Source organism: Loxodonta africana, chromosome 26 (genome assembly GCF_030014295.1).
Source record: "Loxodonta africana isolate mLoxAfr1 chromosome 26, mLoxAfr1.hap2, whole genome shotgun sequence".
NCBI classification, from domain to species: Eukaryota; Metazoa; Chordata; class Mammalia; order Proboscidea; family Elephantidae; genus Loxodonta; species Loxodonta africana.
Genome location: NC_087367.1, coordinates 38,694,239 through 38,713,332, shown reverse-complemented (window position 1 = coordinate 38,713,332; position 19,094 = coordinate 38,694,239). Strand labels below are relative to the sequence as shown.

Below are 19,094 nucleotides of genomic sequence, written 5' to 3'. Positions count from 1 at the left end.
CAATCTTTATGGCTCTCACTTGCAACTCCCAGCCTCACATGAATCCAAGGACTTGTCTCTTGTCTCTGCAAGATCCTTAAAACCCTAATCCCTTGGATACCAAAATTGGTAAATGACCCCAGGAAAGCTTAACCTTTAATCTTTATTTTTCAGTTTTTTTTTTTCTTTCTCTCTTTTAACCATAGAGGTTTTCCTTATATTCTTGTGAATTTGGCTATCCATTTTAAAGGATGTTTGTTTCATTTTATTTGGCATTCCTAATGAGAGGTGTTTCAGAATATTTTGACTGCCATACTGCAGGAAATAGAAGTTTCTAGGATGGGTCTTGATAATAACTGAGGGGAAAAGAGCATGGGGAAAAACAATGGCTAAGGTTTGAAATTTAGGGCTAAGCGCACAGGAGTGGGTCTGAATAGGAAACACATTTTTGGGAAAACAATAGTGAATGAGGTGACAGTGGAAACAACCATATCTAGAAGGCAGCTAGTGATACATATCCAGCTTAGGGTGAGGGCAGGACTGGAGGGTAGATCTGGGAGTCCTCTACACACGAGTAAAGTGCATACTGTGAGAGTGGACCAGGTATAGAGCAGCAAGTGGAGGTATAAAGAGAGAACGGATCCAGGACTGAGTCTTGAAGAACACCCACTAGTGAGACAGGAGGAAGGTCAAAGACAGGGTAGCATTGGTTAGAGGCAGTCAGGGGACAGAGCAAGGTCAAGAAGGATACAGTCTGTGAAAAAGCCATTGAGTTGGGCACTGATTTTTGAGAAAACTGTTCCAGGAAAGAGGAGAAGTAACCATCTCCCAGAGTGAGAATAGAAGTGGGGAGGAAGAGGAAGTGGTGGGCCCAGCCCATGAGCAACCATGTCATCTATTTGCAGTTCCTGCGTGTGGAGGAACGAGAGATGGGGAGCCCATACACGGGACCTGAAGCCCTAAAGAAAGGTCCTCTGTTTATCAAGAAGGTGGCCACAAACCAGGGCCCCAAAGCCCCACCCCAGGGAGAGGGCCCTGAAGATGTACCATGTCCCCCAGATCCTGCTTCTGACACCAAGGAGACCTCCAAGAGCACCACAACAACCACCAGTGCTACCACTGTTGTCACTGAGCCCACACCCCAACAGACAGGCCCAAAGCCCAAAGGCAAGGAGAATGCCAAAGGGTTCTATGAGCACGTGGAAGAGAAGAAGAGCTCAGCTACCATCTTCCTAACTGTCCCAGGCCCCCATTCTCCAGAGCCCGTGAAGTCACCCAGACCCATGAACTGCCCTGCCTCCCTGTTTGCAAGCAAGCCCAAGGCACTGGCTCCCAGCCTGTCCTCGCTCAATTCCCTGGCCTCCTCCTGCTTTGACCTGACAGATATCAGCCTCAACATTGAGTATGCATTTCTCTGTTTAATCTTTTCAAAAATCATCTGCATGAAAAATTCCTCCCTGGCTGGAAAATTAGATATGGACTCACTTATGTGCAAGTTCTGGTTTTTCAATTATAAGGAGGCAGCATGGTCTGGTAGGAAAAAAAAAAAACAAAACAGGAAGAGAGAGGGAAGAGTCTGGTTATAGCTCTAGCTATAGAATTAATGTAAAATAAATGCTGGGCATTGGTCTTTAAGATTCCTCCCAGCAGAAACACTTCCTGAATTCTAAAGAGTTATACTGGGATGATATGGAAACCTTAGAATGTGGAATTATGTTATTAATGGCTGCCATTTACTGTGTTTACTACCTAATTCAATCTTCCCATTGACTGTATGAGAGAGAACGTACTATCATAAAGGTTGACTAACTCCGCCAAGGTCACACCAGGGTTCATGTTCTTCCTAATCTGAATTACATTCATATCAGCCTAGGAAAGGGAACCAACACATTTACCAGATCACAAAACTCGTCCTGAATCCAGCCAGCTGTGCTTGGAGACCACGCGTCTGTGGAATGCATTTTGCTTTGTACATTGTGATCATAATACTCAAGAAGTGATTAAATTGGTGGATATCCAGAATTCTCTCAATTTTATGATCAGCTCAGATATAAAAACAGAGGAATTTAGTCATTAATAGAAGACCTGAAATCTGACCAACCCATTCAACTCCATTTCCCCAACAGAATGTGCATTTTAAGCCATTTTAAACTTTATGTAATTTGTGTTCTTTCAAAGTTGAACCATCAAGTATTTTCTACTGATTAGCTTATGATTTCCAGGACTTTATTTTGTCTAATCTTTTATTATGAAAATATTCAAACCCTGAGTGTTGAAACATTACAATTAACATACATATTCCCTCCACCCAGATTCAACAACAATTGTTTACACTGATCTATCTGCATTATTTAAAAAAAAAAAAAACAAAAACCCACTACCATTGAGTCCGTTCCAGCTCACAGCAGGGACCCTGGAGGACAGTGCAGAACTGTCCCATAGGGTTTCCAAGGCTGTAATCTTTACAGAGGAAGACTGTCACATCTTTCTCCCATGGAGTGGCTGGTAGGTTCAAACTGCTGACCTTCCTGTTAGCAGAGTGCTTAACCACTGTGCCACTAGGGCTCCTTGCACTATAAATATTTATGTGTATAAACACACACATTTTTGCTGAACCATTTCAAATAAGTTATAGGCATCATGACCCTTTACTCTCTACTGTCCTAAAAATGATACATCCTACATTATCATTATCATCACACCTATGAAAGTTAACAAAAATTCTCTAGGATCTTTTATATCTTCATTTGGATCCTAGGATCCTAAAAGGCTTTTCTAGCCTACCTTCAGCCAAAGAGATAATTTCATATAAATGCTGGGTGGGACCGATTTCCTACTAAAAGGAATCTTACTGAGAATTATTTTATTAACCAATGGTTCTGTATTCTGAAAGTAGGTCATGTTTCTCTCTCTCGGGGTAGTGGAGAGGGGGCAGGAGAAGACCAGCATTTTTAAAGACAAATGACAAACGCTTTCTTTACAGAGGCGGGAATCTGAGGCAACAGCCACTGGGTGAGATTCAGCTCACGGTGCGCTACGTGTGTCTGCGGCACTGCCTCAGTGTGCTAATCAACGGCTGCAGGTAAAGGGTTTCTGGGGCCAGGAAGGTCTTTCAGGAGCAGCAGATGACTAGGGGCTCTGCATCAAGGGCAAGGGCATGCAGCTCCCACAAGTAGATCAGTAATGCACTGGGAGAAATGAAGTTTGAAGGCCTGCATGTGTGAGGGAGAAAGTCCTCAGCGGAACACTTTGGTGGCCGTTCTTCGTTGGTGCTGGTGGGCTTAAGAAACAGGGGCTTTGCTCAGACATAACCATTGCTAAACTATCTGCTGGTAGTCAGTACATCTTCCCAAGTACGTTGTCCCTAGATGGAAGTACTTGCTCTACCTTAAAATAAAAAAAATAGTGCTATGTGCTCTACCTCACACGTTACAAAAATGTGTGTTTTCAGAACCATGAATCTCATGTGTTGTCTTCTAAATTCTGCAGACTTTTACTTATTTTTTGGTCATGGTTTAATTAATCTAGTGCTGCTATAACAGAAATATCACAACTGGATGGCTTTAACAAAGAGAAATTTATTCTCTCACAGTCTAGGATGTTAGAAGTCCGAATTCAGGGCTCCAGCTCCAGGGGAAGGCTTTCTCTGTTTTATCTGGGAGAAGGTCCTTGTCATCAATCTTGCCCTAGTCTAGGAGCTTCTCAGTGCAGGGATCCTGGGTCCAAAGAACGTACTCCTCTCCTTGTTCTTCATTCTTGGTGGCATGAGGTCCCTGTCTCTCTGCTGGGCTTCTCTTTTATATCTCAAAAGAGATTGACTCAAGGTATAACCTAATCCTGTAGATTGAGTCTTGCCTCATTAACATAACTGCCTCAATCCTGCCTCATTAACATAAAACCCAAACCAAACCAAACCAACTGCCCTATAGGGTTTCCAAGGAGTACCTGGTGGATTCGAACTGCTGACCTTTTGGTTAGCAGCCTTAGCTCTAAACCACTACACCACCAGGGTTTCCCGTTAACATCACAGAGGTAGGATTTACAGCACATAGGAAAATCACATCAGATTACAAAATGGTAGACAATCAGACAATACTGGGAATCATGGCCTACCCAAGTTGACACACATTTTGGGGGGATACAATTCAGTCCATAGCAGGTCGTCTAGACTACAGAGCATCTTATCCTCAGGCCCATCTAAAGCCAAATGTCTACTATAGCTTTCTCCCAAATAAGTATTTTCATAGTGTCTCAAAACCAGGGGACTTTTTTCTCTGCCTCTGAAACCAAATCAGAAACCTGACACCCTGTACGAGCAGTGGAGCTGATCCCTACGTCCGTGTGTACTTGTTGCCAGAAAGGAGGTGGGCAAGTCGTAAGAAGACCTCAGTGAAGCGGAAGACCCTGGAGCCCCAGTTTGATGAGACGTAAGTGGGTCAGCTGGCCTCCTACAGTACCTTATTCACTAGTATGTTTGGACTACCTGCTGTGTGCCTGACAGCCTGCTAGAAGCTGTGAGGGGCTAAGGCTGGGAAGGAACACGTGGTCTCTTCCTTCATGAAGCTTCTGTACTTTAGTGGGAGAAAAGGGTTGCCAGGGTGGTTTATCAAAATGGTTATCCACCTCTCCTGCCCATAGGTGTTAAAGAGGTGCTAAAGTACTCCTAATTATGGAATGTTTCATACTGGTCAAATGTTTCCTTTGAATCTGTTTTAATTCTAGCAGTGAAAAGTAAACATTCTTTGAATCTAAGGACTTAAAATTTCTCTCCAGACTCCAAGCTCTTTGATCTTTTTTCCCGCCTGCAACAAGGCATAGGTGGCAAGTGAGATAGACCTTCCCCTTCTCCACAAAGGCTTATCCACTCATGTCCTTGGGGACAGGACTGGTAGATTAGAGTATCTCTAATCATATTTTCTGCCTTTGACAGGTTAGTGGGGGCAAGTCTTATCTCAAATGTTCTTATTCTTGATATCACTTTGACTGCACCCATGATAATGCTCAAGGTGCAGAAGTCAGAGTCTCATCATTGCTTCCCCCTGCTCCAGGGCCCTAAGAGAAGACATTTCTAGGAAATGTCTAGGAATCTAGGAAGATATTCCTCCTGAAAATTTTGGTTTCCTCTTTTCCTAGTCAATAACTACTCATTTTAAAAGGGTTATACTGAGTCACTTTGGGCCATGTCTAAGAACAAATATGTTCCTTCAAGAGCTACACTTCAGGTTCATCAATGTCAAGAAAGAGTGTGGGGAAGAGAGAATTTATTCATTCAACATTTACTGAACACTTTATGTCAGGCACCATCTTACATTTTAGAGCCACACAAGGGACCTTGTCTTTAAAGATAACTGACACAAGTATAAACACATGCTGAAATTGCTATGTGGGAACCCAGGAGGGAGGGGCTTTAACCTTTGACTTCTGTGACAAATCTAATCTGTTAGTAATTCTCTTTCAAAACTATAAGAGGATATTAGTACAAGTGTCTAGGTTATCTGGAGAGCAGGCTTTTGGCAACTCCCACCCTAAAAATAAACCTAGAAGTACATGACAAAGCACATACACAAAGATTCCTCTGCTTTATTCCACAGAAGCAAACAATATTTTCCATGCAACTGTAGTAAATCTGACTGTTCAGCATTCTAGCCCTCAATTGGTCAGAAACAAACAAACAAAAACTTAGAAAGGAGTTGAGCTGGACCTGTTAGCAGGCACTATTAAGAGTGAGAAGGGGCAGCTGAAAAAAATGGCAGCCAGAATAGAGTCAGAAAAAATAAGACAGTAATATAACTCAGTTGGAGCCCTGGTGGCACACTGGTTAAGTGCTATGGCTGTTAACAAAAGGTCAGCAGTTCTAATCCATCAGCTGTTACCTGGAAACCCTATGGGGCAGTTCTACTGTGTCTGATAGGGTCGCTATGAGCCGGAATTGACTCGATGGCAACAGGTTTGGTTTTGGTTTTATAACTCAGTTAAGGAGCCCTGGAGACACAGTGGCTAGGCACTCACCTGGTAACTATGAGGTTAGCAGTTTGAACCCACCAGCCACTTTCTGGGAGAAAGATGTGGCAGTCTGTTTCCTTAAAGGCTATGGCCTTAGAAACCCTACGGGGCAGCTCTACGCTGTCCTACAGGGTCACTATGAGTCGGAATCAACTCAATGGCAGTGGATTTTTGTTTTTTGTAACTGAGTAGTCCAAGGTACTTCCCAGAGAAGCAAACAGCCTCTTAAAAGTTCAAGGTTTAAGAACACAGGACAGGGATCATCTGTAGTGATGAACCAGTACTGCTCGGGGCACTCTTCTCAATAGTCCATATCTTCTGTTTAAAAAGTAGGGAAGTGGATGAAATACTTTGTTGTTGTTAGGTGCCATAGAGTCGGTTCCGACTCATAGCAAACCTATGTATAACAGAACAAAACACTGCCTGGTCCTGCACCATCCTTACAATCGTTATGCTTGAGCTCATTGTTGCAGCCACTGGGTCAATCCACCTCATTGAGGGTCTTCCTCTTTTCCGTTGACCCTGTACTTTGCCAAGCATGATGTTCTTCTCCAGGGTCTGATCCCTCCTGATAACATGTCCAAAGTATGTAAGACGCAATCTCGCATTCCTTGCTTCTAAGGAGCATTCTGGTTGTACTTCTTCTAAGACAGATTTGTTCGTTCTTTTGGCTGTCCACGGTATATTCAATATTCTCTGCCAACACCACAATTCAAAGGTGTCAATTCTTCTTTGGCCTTCTTTATTCATTGTCCAGCTTTCACATGCATATGATGCAATTGAAAATACCATGGCTTGGGTCAGGTGCACCTTAGTCTTCAAGGTGACATCTTTGCTTTTCAACACTTTAAAGAGGTCCTTTGCAGCAGATTTACCCAATGCAATGCATCTCTTGATTTCTTGACTGCTGCTTCCATGGCTGTTGATTGTGGATCCAAGTAAAATGAAATCCTTGACAACTTCAATCTTTTCTCCGTTTATCCTGATGTTGCTCACTGGTCCAGTTGTGAGGATTTTTGTTTTCTTTATGTTGAGGTGTAATCCATAGTGAAGGCTGTGGTCTTTGATCTTCATTAGTAAGTGCTTCAAGTCCTCTTCACTTTCAGCAAGCAAGATTGTGTCATCTGCATAACGTAGGTTGTTAATGAGTCTTCCTCCAATCCTGATCCCCCATTCTTCTTCATATAGTCCAGCTTCTCGGATTATTTGTTCAGCATACAGATTGAATAGGTATGGTGAAAGGATACAAGCTTGACACACACCTTTCCTGACTTTAAACCAATCAGTATCCCCTTGTTCTGTCTGAACAGCTGCCTCTTCATCTATGTAAAGGTTCCTCATGAGCACAATTAAGTGTTCTGGAATTCCCATTCTTTGCAATGTTATCCATAATTTGTTACGAGCCACCCAGTCGAATGCCTTTGCAGTCAGTAAGACACAGGTAAACATCCTTCTGGTATTCTCTGCTTTCAGCCAGGATCCATCTGACATCAGCAGTGATATCCCTGGTTCCACGTCCTCTTCTGAAACTGGCCTGAATTTCTGGTAGTTCCTTGTTGGTATACTGCTGCAGCCATTTTTGAATGATCTTCCACAAAATTTTGCTTGCGTGTGATATTAATGATATTGTTCTATAATTTCCACATTTGGTTGGATCACCTTTCTTGGAATAGGCATAAATATGGATCTCTTCCAGTCAGTTGGCCAGGAAGCTGTCTTCCATATTTCTTGGCATAGACAAGTGAGCACCTCCAGTGCTGCATCTGTTTGTTGAAACATCTCAATTAATATTCTGTCAATTCCTGGAGCCTTGTTTTTCACCAATGCCTTCAGAGCAGCTTGGACTTCTTCCTTCAGTACCATCGGTTCCCATATGAACATCGACTAATTGTTTTTGGTATAATGACTCTGTGTATTCCTTCTATCTTCTTTTGATGCTTTCTGCGTTGCTTAATATTTTCCCCATAGACTCCTTCACTCTTGCAACTTGAGGCTTGAATTTTTTCTTCAGTTCTTTCAGCTTGAGAAATGCCGAGTGTGTTCTTCCCTTTTGGTTTTCTATCTCCAGCTCTTTGCACACGTCGTTATAATACTTTACTTTGTCTTCTAAGCCACTCTTTGAAATCTTCTGTTCAGTTCTTTTACTTCATTGTTTCTTCCTTTTGCTTTAGCTGCTCGACATTCGTGAGCAAGTTTGAGCATCCATCTTGGTCTTTTCTTTTTTTCCTGTCTTTTCAACGACCTCTTGCTGTCTTCATGTATGATACCCTTGATGTCATTCCACAACTCATTTGGTTTTTGGTCACTAGCATTCAATGTGTCAAATCTATTCTTGAGATGGTCTCCAAATTCAGGTGGGATATACTCAAGGTCATATTTTGGCTGTTGTGGACTTGCTCTGATTTTCTTCAGTTTCAGCTTGAACTTGCATATGAGCAATTGATGGTCTGTTCTGACTGATGATATTGAGCTTTTCCATCGTCTCTTTCCACAGATGTAGGCGATTTGATTGTTGTGTATTCCATGTTGTGTATACACATGACAAGGTCCGTGTGTATAGTCGCTGTTTATGTTGGTGAAAGAAGGTATTTGAATGAAGAAGTTGTTGGTCTTTCAAAATTGTATCATTCGATCCAGCACTGTATCTATCACCAAGGCCATGCTTTCCAACTACTGACCTTTCTTCTTTGTTTCCAACTTTCGCATCCCAATCGCCAGTAATTATCAATGCATCTTGACTGCATGTTTGATCAATTTCAGACTGCAGCAGCTGATAAAAATCTTCTATTTCTTCATCTTTGGCCTCAGTGGTTGGTGCGTAAATTTGAATAATAGTCATATTAACTGGTCTTCCTTGTAGGCGTGTGGATACTATCCTATCACTGACAGAGTTGTACTTCAGGATAGATCTTGAAATGTTGTTTTTGATGACGAATATAATACCATTCCTGTTCAAGTTGTCATTCCCAGCAGAGTAGACTATATGATTGTCCAATTCAAAACGGCCAACACCAGCCCATTTCAGCTTACTGATGCCTAGGATATTGATGTTTATGCGTTCCATTTCATTTTTTACAATTTCCAATTTTCCTAGATTCATACTTCACACATTCCAGGTTCCGATTATTAATGGATGTTTGCAGCTGGTTCTCTTCATTTTGAGTTGTGCCACATCAGCAAATGAAGGTCTCGATAGCTTTAGTCCATCCATGTCATTAAGGTCAACTCTACTTTGAGGAGGCAGCTCTTCCCCAGTCATCTTTTGAGTGCCTTCCAACCTGGGGGGCTCATCTTCCAGCACTATATCAGACAATGCTCTGTTGCAACTTATAAGGTTTTCACTGGCTAATGCTTTTCAGAAGTAGACTGCCAGGTCCTTGTTCCTAGTCTGTCTTAGTCTGGAAGCTCAGCTGAAACCTGTCCTCCATGGGTGACCCTGCTGGTATCTGAATACCAGTGGCATAGCTTCTAGCATCACAGCAACATGTAAGCCCCCACAGTATGACAAACTGACAGACTCGTGGGGGGAAATACTTTAGATTTTCAAAAAAATGGTTGAAATATGTAAATCTCATTTTCTTTTTGTTTCTTAAAGATTTGAGTTCTTTGTTCCCATGGAAGAAGTAAAGAAAAGGTCACTAGATGTTGCAGTGAAAAACAGTAGGCCACTTGGCTCACACAGAAGAAAGGAGCTAGGAAAAGTAAGTACGGAAGGGATTGTGGGTAGTAACTGGAGTTCACTGGTAGACCAGGCACATGAGCAAGGGTATAATTAGTAAGTGGGAAGGCCCTGACTTTAAGGAGGGTAATGGTCTCATTGGGAGGTTTTTTGTTTTTTTTATTCTTTAAACTAATTAAAGAATATAAAAGCATAAGATAGTGTGATAAATCCTATTTTAACAAACTCTGGAATCTATACAAATTCATTCATTCCACAAGTACCTGAACACCTACTATTGTATTAAATCTTGTTTTGATACATAATCCATTGTTCTTATTACAACAAGATTTTTGTGTTGATGGATTTTACCTAAAGTAGAAGATGCCAAGAAGAGGTAAAGGAATGATATTTGAATAATAGGTTGTAGTCATTATAATAAACACTTAACTTATACTCGGAAACTCTGGTGGTGTAGTGGTTAAGAGCTATGGCTGCTAACCAAAGGCCAGCAGTTTGAATCCACCAGGTGCTCCTTGGAAACTCTATGAGGCAATTCTACTCTGTCCTATAGAGTCGCTATGAGTTGGAATCGACTCACTGGCAATGGGTACTTATATTCATGTCTTTTAAGCCCTATGAAGTAGGTGGCATCACCCCCATTTTTACAGATAGGGGAACTATGGTGTGTTGCTTAAAATTACTAACCAGTTAATGAGTAGGAGCAAGTTGCTCTCTCTTTCTATATATGACATTCATAAATAAAGCTTGAAAAGGGAAAATGTTTAACTTACCTCAAATTCCTGAAGTAACTCTAAACAGCAATTCACCTTTATCCAGAACACTGAGGTCAGTGTACTGCCTCTTTGGAGGGACTCCATCTTAAAAACCAAAGGAAAAAGGGCCACTGCTCAAAACCCCCAAACCCAAGGCTTTCATGGTCAATTCAGTTTATCTCAATGTGTTTCCCTTTAAATCTGGTTTTTGGAGGGGAACTGATTATTTGTGGTTTTTTAGGTACTGATTGACTTATCAAAAGAAGATTTGATTAGGGGCTTTTCACAATGGTAAGTGTGCCTTTTCATTTCGTCACTGTTTATCTGCTATTCGAGACATTGTCCCAGAGAGCTGCCCATATTCTCTCTCCAAAGTTCTTCCCTTATCAATATTATTTCAGCTCCTTTGGTTATCAAGGAGGGAGACAGATTTTATACCTATTTAAGTCTTTAACCACTGCAGATCTCACTTCCCTAATGGACCTGTGTAAAAACCCTACGGGGCAGTTCTGCTTTGTCACATGGGGTTGCTATGAGTCAGAAAATCCACTCCAAGGCACCTAACAACAACAACAAGCTCTAGCCTTAATCCTGGCAGGCCGATTTACATAGAGATGGGCTCTACTGGTCCCACGGAGGCCCAGGGAGGCAGGACTAGGTAGCTTGTCTAGTTCTGTTACTACCACAGCACATACTCAGTACTAACACAGGTCCAAACCCACCTATCTTACAGGTACAAACTGACTCCAGATGGACAGCCTGAAAGTTGATGATGAGCACCACTGAGCATTGCTAGCACCTTCATTCCTTTATATTAAAATGCGTATATATGTATATTTTGTAATTTAAATCAGAACAGTCATTTGAAAATATATATGTACATTCCTGTGTGAAATTTTACTCTTTTTTCAATGACTGGATAGTACTAGGAAGAGGCAGACATGTAAATGCAAAAACTACTGTTTCTTGGTTGGATTTTATTATTTGAATCCAGAAAAAAATCGGGTATTTCACCTAGTAAATCATTATCATAACCTAACTGGTTACTTTTTCAGTTTTGATATGTAATTAGAGACCATACTGACCTGTATGTAGTAAGAGTCCTATTCCTGACACTGGGGGAGAGGGGGTTCTATTACTGGAGTATTCCTGGGCCGTGACTGACCAAGGGATAAAGATTCTTTTACGGGAGTAAAAAGTGACCCACTCTAAAACAGTGCCAAAGCCTGCTGGTTGCCACCTCTGATGCTTCCATGCCTGGAGATTTATTCCAGTCTCTGATTTGGAACTAAAATGTACTTTCCCTTTGGCAACAGTACTATAGAGATATCAATTAAATACCTCTTGTGTGGGATGGCCTGGGACCACACACTAGCATGTGGCATTATTTCTCTCTGGAAATGCAAGCTTAATTCCAAACCCAGGTCTACAGCTAAACTACCATAGAAAAATGCTGCAGACTGCTGAAGAGTGTCACTGCCAGAGAGGAAACAGCTTTCTGTATCTGAGACAGGCTTAGGAATTCAGTTCCACTTTTCCATGAGATTGGCTGGTCTACCTAAATAACATGTTAAAAGCAAATTACGTAAATTATATATTTAAACAAGTACTTTTTTTGCATTTCAAACTTTATAAAACCAAATATACTGCTTGTCCCCTCTCACTTTCCTGGAGCTGTCAGGTCACACCCTCCTCTCTTATCCACTTAGGCACAACCCCCCTGCCACACTATCCCACCACTGCCTTCACGCTGCTTTTCTGAAGAATGGCACCATCCTGAAGTTTTTGTCCTGGTAGTCTCACTTATAAATTATCTACAATTTCTTGCTTTTTATAAGATCAAAGCCTACCTGTTAATTTGCCTTTTAGGCCTAATATAATCTGGTCTCCAATTTTCTGCTACTTTATTCATGTGCAGATACTTCATTCCAGAATGGTTCAAAAACTTTAACCTGCCTACTTGAATCCTACTCCCTCTTTAAAGGCCTAGCTCAAATCTCCATTAAGCCAGTCCAGGATGAAACGGCCTCTCTCCACCACCTCCACAGCATTTACTGTCAACACTGTGCATTTTCCATCTTAACAATTCCCTGCCTTGTGACATTTAATTAAAAAAAAAAAAAATGTTTATTAGGCATTTACTAAGGTCATATACAAAGCATCTACTTTACTGTGTTTCGACACTTAATGTTTGCGTTGACTCTTCAACTGAACTGTAACTACCTGAATTGTTTTTCACTCCTACCATCCAAGACTGTGCTAAACACATGGTAGATGTGTAATAAAATTTGTTTCCGCTGTGCTTTCTGTCTTGAATGACAAATTCTCTTCAGTCAAATGGGGCAACCGATGCCTGTCCTGTCTACCTCACAATACCATTGTGATGCTCATTAAATACACAAATGCTTGGAAAATGGTAAAGTACCAGAGACATATATATCACATCCTGAATATTGGCAGTCCAGAACAAGTACTGATCAAGATGGTGACCCAAAGGACTAATGGGCCACAACTATCACAGACTCCACCAGACGGAGTCTAGCACAACTAGATGGTTCCTGGCTTCTCCTGGCTACCACTGACTACTCTGACAGGGATCACAATAGAGGGTCCCAGACAGAGCTGAAGAAAAATGTAGAACAAAATTCTAGCTCACACACACACAAATAAAACAGACTTACTGGTCTGACAGAGACTGGAGAAACCCCGAGAGTATGTCCTCCAGAAACCCTTATAGCTCAGTAATAAAGTCATTCAGGCCCATAAAACAAAACGAGACTAAATGGCCACACCAGTCCAGGGGCAAGGATGAGAAGGCAGGAGGGCACAGGAAGGCTGGTAATGGGAGAGTGTTGACATGTCGCGGGTGGCAACCAAGGTCACAGAACAATATATGTACGAATTGTTTAATGAGAAACTTGTTTGCTTTGTAAACCTTCATCTAAAGTACAATTGAAAACAATTAAAAACAAGAAAAAGATGGTGACAAAGCAGACAAGTGAAAACCCACCCCTCAGAATGTAATCAGTGTCACTGAATTATACATGTAGAAACTGTTGAATTGGTATATGTTTTACTGTACATATTTTCAACAATAAAAATATACAAAAAAGAAAACCCAACCCTCCTTTTCCAAACACACAGAAAATCTAATTAAAACACGAATAAAATGTGTTTTAAACATGGTCAGTTAAAAAGTAACACAGGTTAAGTTCCAGGTCCAAAGAGAAAACCAAATCAGTGTATAGGGGCTTAAGGGGAGTTCAGGTGTTTTTGGGATTAGAATGTTAGCATACACCAGACAGGAGATAAGGCTACAGGCCATGTGCGTGCAACATGGAGGTGAAAAGTTGTCCCATCAGAAAACACCTTGGCTACAAATAAGGGCAAGGAATTGGTTGCCAGAAATGGGTGGAAACAATCAACTGTGAGAAACTAAAGGCCCTAGTCTTCCCCATGGGAGCATGGGGTCTGAAGTTACAAAACATCAACTTGCAGGGGGAACCCCCAGACCTAGAAACTGTTATGAAAATTGCTTTAGAACCTGGAACTCTGTGAAGCCCTGACAGAAGTAACCATAAAACTGGCCCTGAGGTTGCCTCTCCCAGCCAGGCCACATGTGGGACTACTGCAGCTGACAATTCCCATTAAAAGGAAGCTCACTGGCAAAACTCACGAAACAAAAACAGGCTAAAAAAATATAACACATGCAGAAATATCAGACTAAAAAATGGCCAGAAGATGTACCTCAGCAAGAAGGAAAACATACCACGAAGGTAACACTGGCATGTGGGAGGGAAGCAAAGAAATTCATAAAATGTTGGTAAACCTGAGTAAGTATTAATCGTTTAAAAAATATAAACAAGAAAGCAAGCGACCAAAAAGTTTTGCAAGGATTCAAAAACACAGTGGAACTAAAATGACATCTAAGTATTGATAGATGGGAGGTGGGGCTGGTTGAGAGAAAAAGTATTCAAGTTTTTATCTTATGAAGGTAAAGATATTTGTAATTTATTAGAAAAACATAAAAGTAAGTATGTGAGTCAGTTACTAATTTATTACCTCTCAGCTCCGAATCTCCCCTTCTTTGCCCCCGCTTAGTGATGCTGGAGCTACTGCAGACTTGTCTTCTTTACCAGTGGGCTTGATGTTAGGCTTTGCCAATAGAGGGCCTGGAGGGGGGACACTGCTTTTTGTCCTGAAACACTGTTTTCCACCCAGCCAGCAGATCAGCCTGTCTAAACACTTGTTCCTTACCTTAGAGGCCCCTGCAGTTTACCTCACTCATGCCTTCAGTCTCTGCCATCATAATTGTGACCATCATGGTTCAACAGCAGCCAGTGCCCTCTGGGATGTTTCTTTGCCAGAGGTGGTCTGCATGTTCCCGTGGCAGTCAAACCTCTCCTCAGGTCTAAATTTCAGACTGGACGGTCAGGGTGGCAGTGAGGAAGCTCTCTTCTAAGTTTCTAAGTTCCTTGTTTACTCTCCTTTAGCCTCTGGGTATTATCTGCTTTCTGAAATTGATACTTTTATACCCACTTAGAGTCTTCATTCACCTCTTTTAGTAGTTAACCAGCTTTTACTAGTTAGCAATTCTCATATTAAATTTTTCCTGTTTGGCTACCAGTGCAATATGGTTTCTGTCTCTTGACTGGGCCCTGACTGACAAAGTATGTATTGGAATTTGTAAGATAACTCGTAAAATAGAGTAACAAAACTAATAGAGTTGAAACATAAAGCTTCCAAATCAGTAGTGGGGAAGAAATAGTAATAAAGAAAAATACTATTTTTATAAAGTTAAAAAACAGGCAAAATGAAACCATACTGGTTTAGGCATATATACAAACATAGCAAAATTATTAAAAACAAAAAAATAAAGGAAGCAACTAACATAAAAGCAAGATATGGTTACCTCCAGGGGGAGGGACATATGGTTGGTTAAAAAAATGGCCTTTTAAGAGTACCAAGGTTGCATTTCTTGGCTGTTACATGGGTTTTACTTTACAATCATTCACTATGATTAATATAATTTTTAGCATATGTGTTATGTTTTACAATAAAAATGTTTAGTGAAATAAATTAAAATGGAAAAGAAATACTCATCAAGTATTAATTAAAAGAAAGGACAAAATTACATCCAAGGAGATACACATTAGTAGCAATAAAGAGGTATACTCAGGAGGATATATCAACTATGAACTTATATATACTTTCAAAAAAGACTCAATATATAAAACAAAATTTGACAGAATTATAAATCCATAATCATGGTGAGAGATTTCAGTATCTCACAGAAACTGACAAGAAAGGATAGAAATAAAAACTTAAACAACATAATAGTATAATACATATATAACAAATAGCGATTAGACTTTTTAAAATGTATACATGGAACATGTATAAAAATTCATCATATACGAAGTTATAAAGTAAGTCTCAACAAATTCTAAAGATTCAATACTAAAAGCCCATGTTCTCTGACTACAATGCAATAAAATTAGAAATAAATGATATATTCTATATTCTACTTTGGTGAGTAGCGTCGAGGGCCTTAAAAGCTTATCAGTGGCCATGAAGATACTTCACTGGTCTTGCCCCTTCGGGAGCAAGGGAGAATGAAGAAAACCAAAGACACAAGGGAGAGATTAGTCCAAAGGACTAATGGACCACAACTACCACAGTGTCCACCAGACTGAGTCCAACACAACTAGATGGTGCCCGGCTACCACCACTGACTGCTCTGACAGGGGTCACAATAGAGGGTCCTAGACAGAGCTGGAGAAAAATGTAGAGCAAAATTCTCTCTCTCTCTCTCTCTCACACACACACACACACACACACACACACAAAGGACCAGACTTACTAGCTTGACAGAAACTGGAGAAACCCCGAGAGGAGGGTAGCCGGACGCCCTTTTAGCTCAGTAATAAAGTCACTCCTGAGGTTTACCCTTCAGCCAATGATCAGATAGGCCCCTAAAACAAAATGAGACTAAGGGGGCACAACACCCCAGGGGCAAGGACTAGAAGCCAGGAGGGGACAGGAAAGCTGATAAAAGGAAACCCAAGGTCGAGAAGGGAGTGTTGACATGTTGTGGGATTGGTAACCAATGTCACAAAACAATATGTGTATTAATTGCTTAATGGGAAGCTAGTTTGTTCTGTAAACCTTCATCTGAAGTATAATAATAAAAAAAGAAAAAAAATCTACGTACTGAGCACCTAATCTGTGCCAGGCACTAATATCGGCCCAGAATTTGGGCAGTGAACAAAACAAAAAAATCCCTTCCTTTACTTACATTCTACTGGGGGGAGATAAGCAATAAACTAGGTGAATAAGTAAATTAGGTAGTATATGAGAAAGGGATAATGGCATTGGAGTAAAATATAGCAGGGAAGGGGGATAGGGACTGTCAGGGTTGAACAAAGACTACAAGGAGATAAAGAGAGGAAGCCACAAGGATATCTGAGTGTACTAAATGCCACAGAATGGTATATTTTAAAATAATTAATTTTATGTAAATTTCTGGGTGTGGTAGAAAGAATTCTAAATTAACTCCAATGCCCTCTGCCCTTATACTCTCCCTCGAGTGTGGGATATGGCAAAGATAATGGCATATCACTCCCATGATTATGTTGTCTTACATGGCAAAAATGATGGGATTTTGCAGCTGTAAGTAAGGTCCCTCAGATGTTGGCTTCAAGACAATCAAAAGGGAAAGTATCACAGTTGGTCTGATCTAATCAGGTGAGCCCTTTCAAAGAGGGTTGTGAAGTCAGACTCCCTACTCCTGGCCTTCAAGAAGCAAGCTGCCATGAGTGTTGCAACAAAATGAATTCTGCCGGCAACCACAAGAGCTTGGAAGAGAACCCCCAGCCTCAGAGGAGACCCCAAACCTGGTTGACACCTTGATGCAACCCTGAGCAGAGAATCCAGCTAAGCCGTGCCTGGATTCCTGACCTATAGAAACTGTGAGATAATAAATGTCTATTGTATTAAGCCATTAAAAAGAAAAATGATAAAAAAGCAATCTAAGAAATTCTATTATTTGCAGATTTAAAAATCACACTTCTAAACTTCTACTTCTGGAGAGCACAGAGTAACAGAAACCAGATTTACCAATCTGTCTGAAACAACCAAAGCCAAAACTAAAACAGAACAGAAAAAACAAATACATGAAACAACAGCTTTTTTTAAAAAAAATAAATAATTTTTATTGTGCTTTAAGTGAAAGTTTACAAATCAAGTCGGTCTCTCACACAAAAACCCATGTACACCTTGCTACACACAACCAATTACTCTCCCCCTAATGAGACAACCAGCTCTCTCCCTCCACTCTCTCTTTTCGTGTCCGTTTCGCCAGCTTCTAACCCCCTCTACCCTCTCATCTCCCCTCCAGGCAGGAGATGCCAACATAGTCTCAAGTGTCCACCTGATCCAAGAAGCTCACTCCTCACCAGCATCCCTCTCCAACCCACTGTCTAGTTCAATCCATGTCTGAAGAGTTGGCTTCGGGAATGGTTCCTGTCCTGGGCCAACAGAAGGTCTGGGGGCGATGACCACCGGGGTCCTTCCAGTTTCAGTCAGACCATTAAGTTTGGTCTTATGAGAATTTGGGGTCTGCATCCCACTGCTCACCTGCTCCCTCAGGGGTTCTCTGTTGTGCTCCCTGTCAGGGCAGTCATCGGTTGTAGCCAGGCACCATCTAGCTCTTCTGGTCTCAGGATGATGTAGTCGCTGGTTCATGTGGCCCTTTCTGTCTCTTGGGCTTGTAATCGCCTTGTGTCCTTGGTGTTCTTCATTCTCCTTTGATCCAGGTGGGTTGAGACCAATTGATGCATCTTAGATGGCTGCTTGCTAGCGTTTAAGACGCCAGACGCCACTCTTCAAAGTGGGATGCAGAATGTTTTCTTAATAGATTTTATTATGCCAATTGACTTAGATGTCCCCTGAAACCATGGTCCCCAGACCCCTGCCCCTGCTACACTGGGCTTTGAAGCACTCAGTTTATTCAGGAAACTTCTTTGCTTTTGGTTTAGTCCAATTGTGCTGACCTCCCCTGTACTGTGTGCTATCTTTCCCTTCACCTAAAGTAGTTCTTATCTACTATCTAATTAGTGAATGCCCCTCTCCCACCCTCCCTCCCTCCCCACTCTCGTAACCACAAAAGAATGTTTTCTTCTCAGTTTAAACTATTTCTCAAGTTCTTATAATAGTGGTCTTATACAATATTTGTCCTTTTGCAACTGACAAATTTCACTCAGCATAATGCCTTCCAGGTTCCTCCATGTTACGAAATGTTTCACAGATTCATCACTGTTCTTTATCGATGTGTAGTATTCCATTGTGTGAATATACCATAATTTATTTATCCATTCATCCACTGATGGACACCTTGGTTGCTTCCATCTTTCTGCTATTGTAAACAGTGCTGCAATAAACATGGGTGTGCATATATCCGTTCGTGTAAAGGCTCTTATTTCTCTAGGATATATTCCAAGGAGTGGGATTGCTGGATCAGATGGTAGTTCTATTTCTAGCTTTTTAAGGAAGCACCAAATCGATTTCCAAAGTGGTCGTACCATTTGGCATTCCCACTAGCAGTGTAGAAGTGTCCCAATCTCTCCACAGCCTCCAACATTTATTCTTTTGTGTTTTTTGGATTAATGCCAGCCTTT

At 41.2% G+C, this 19,094-nt stretch overlaps 1 protein-coding gene across 1 annotated transcript in view; it reads left to right on the top strand.

Annotated features, from left to right (window-relative positions):
- Positions 1 to 14,073, top strand: part of ESYT3 (extended synaptotagmin 3) — a 65,564-nt gene extending 51,491 nt beyond the window's left edge. The window contains exons 18-23 of the mRNA XM_064277259.1: positions 885 to 1,381; positions 2,963 to 3,061; positions 4,275 to 4,406; positions 9,578 to 9,683; positions 10,658 to 10,707; positions 11,150 to 14,073. Of these exons, the coding sequence (XP_064133329.1) occupies positions 885 to 1,381; positions 2,963 to 3,061; positions 4,275 to 4,406; positions 9,578 to 9,683; positions 10,658 to 10,707; positions 11,150 to 11,186 (921 nt within the window). The 3' untranslated portion in view covers positions 11,187 to 14,073. The remainder of the gene's footprint in view (positions 1 to 884; positions 1,382 to 2,962; positions 3,062 to 4,274; positions 4,407 to 9,577; positions 9,684 to 10,657; positions 10,708 to 11,149) is intronic.
- The last annotated feature ends 5,021 nt before the right edge of the window (positions 14,074 to 19,094 follow it).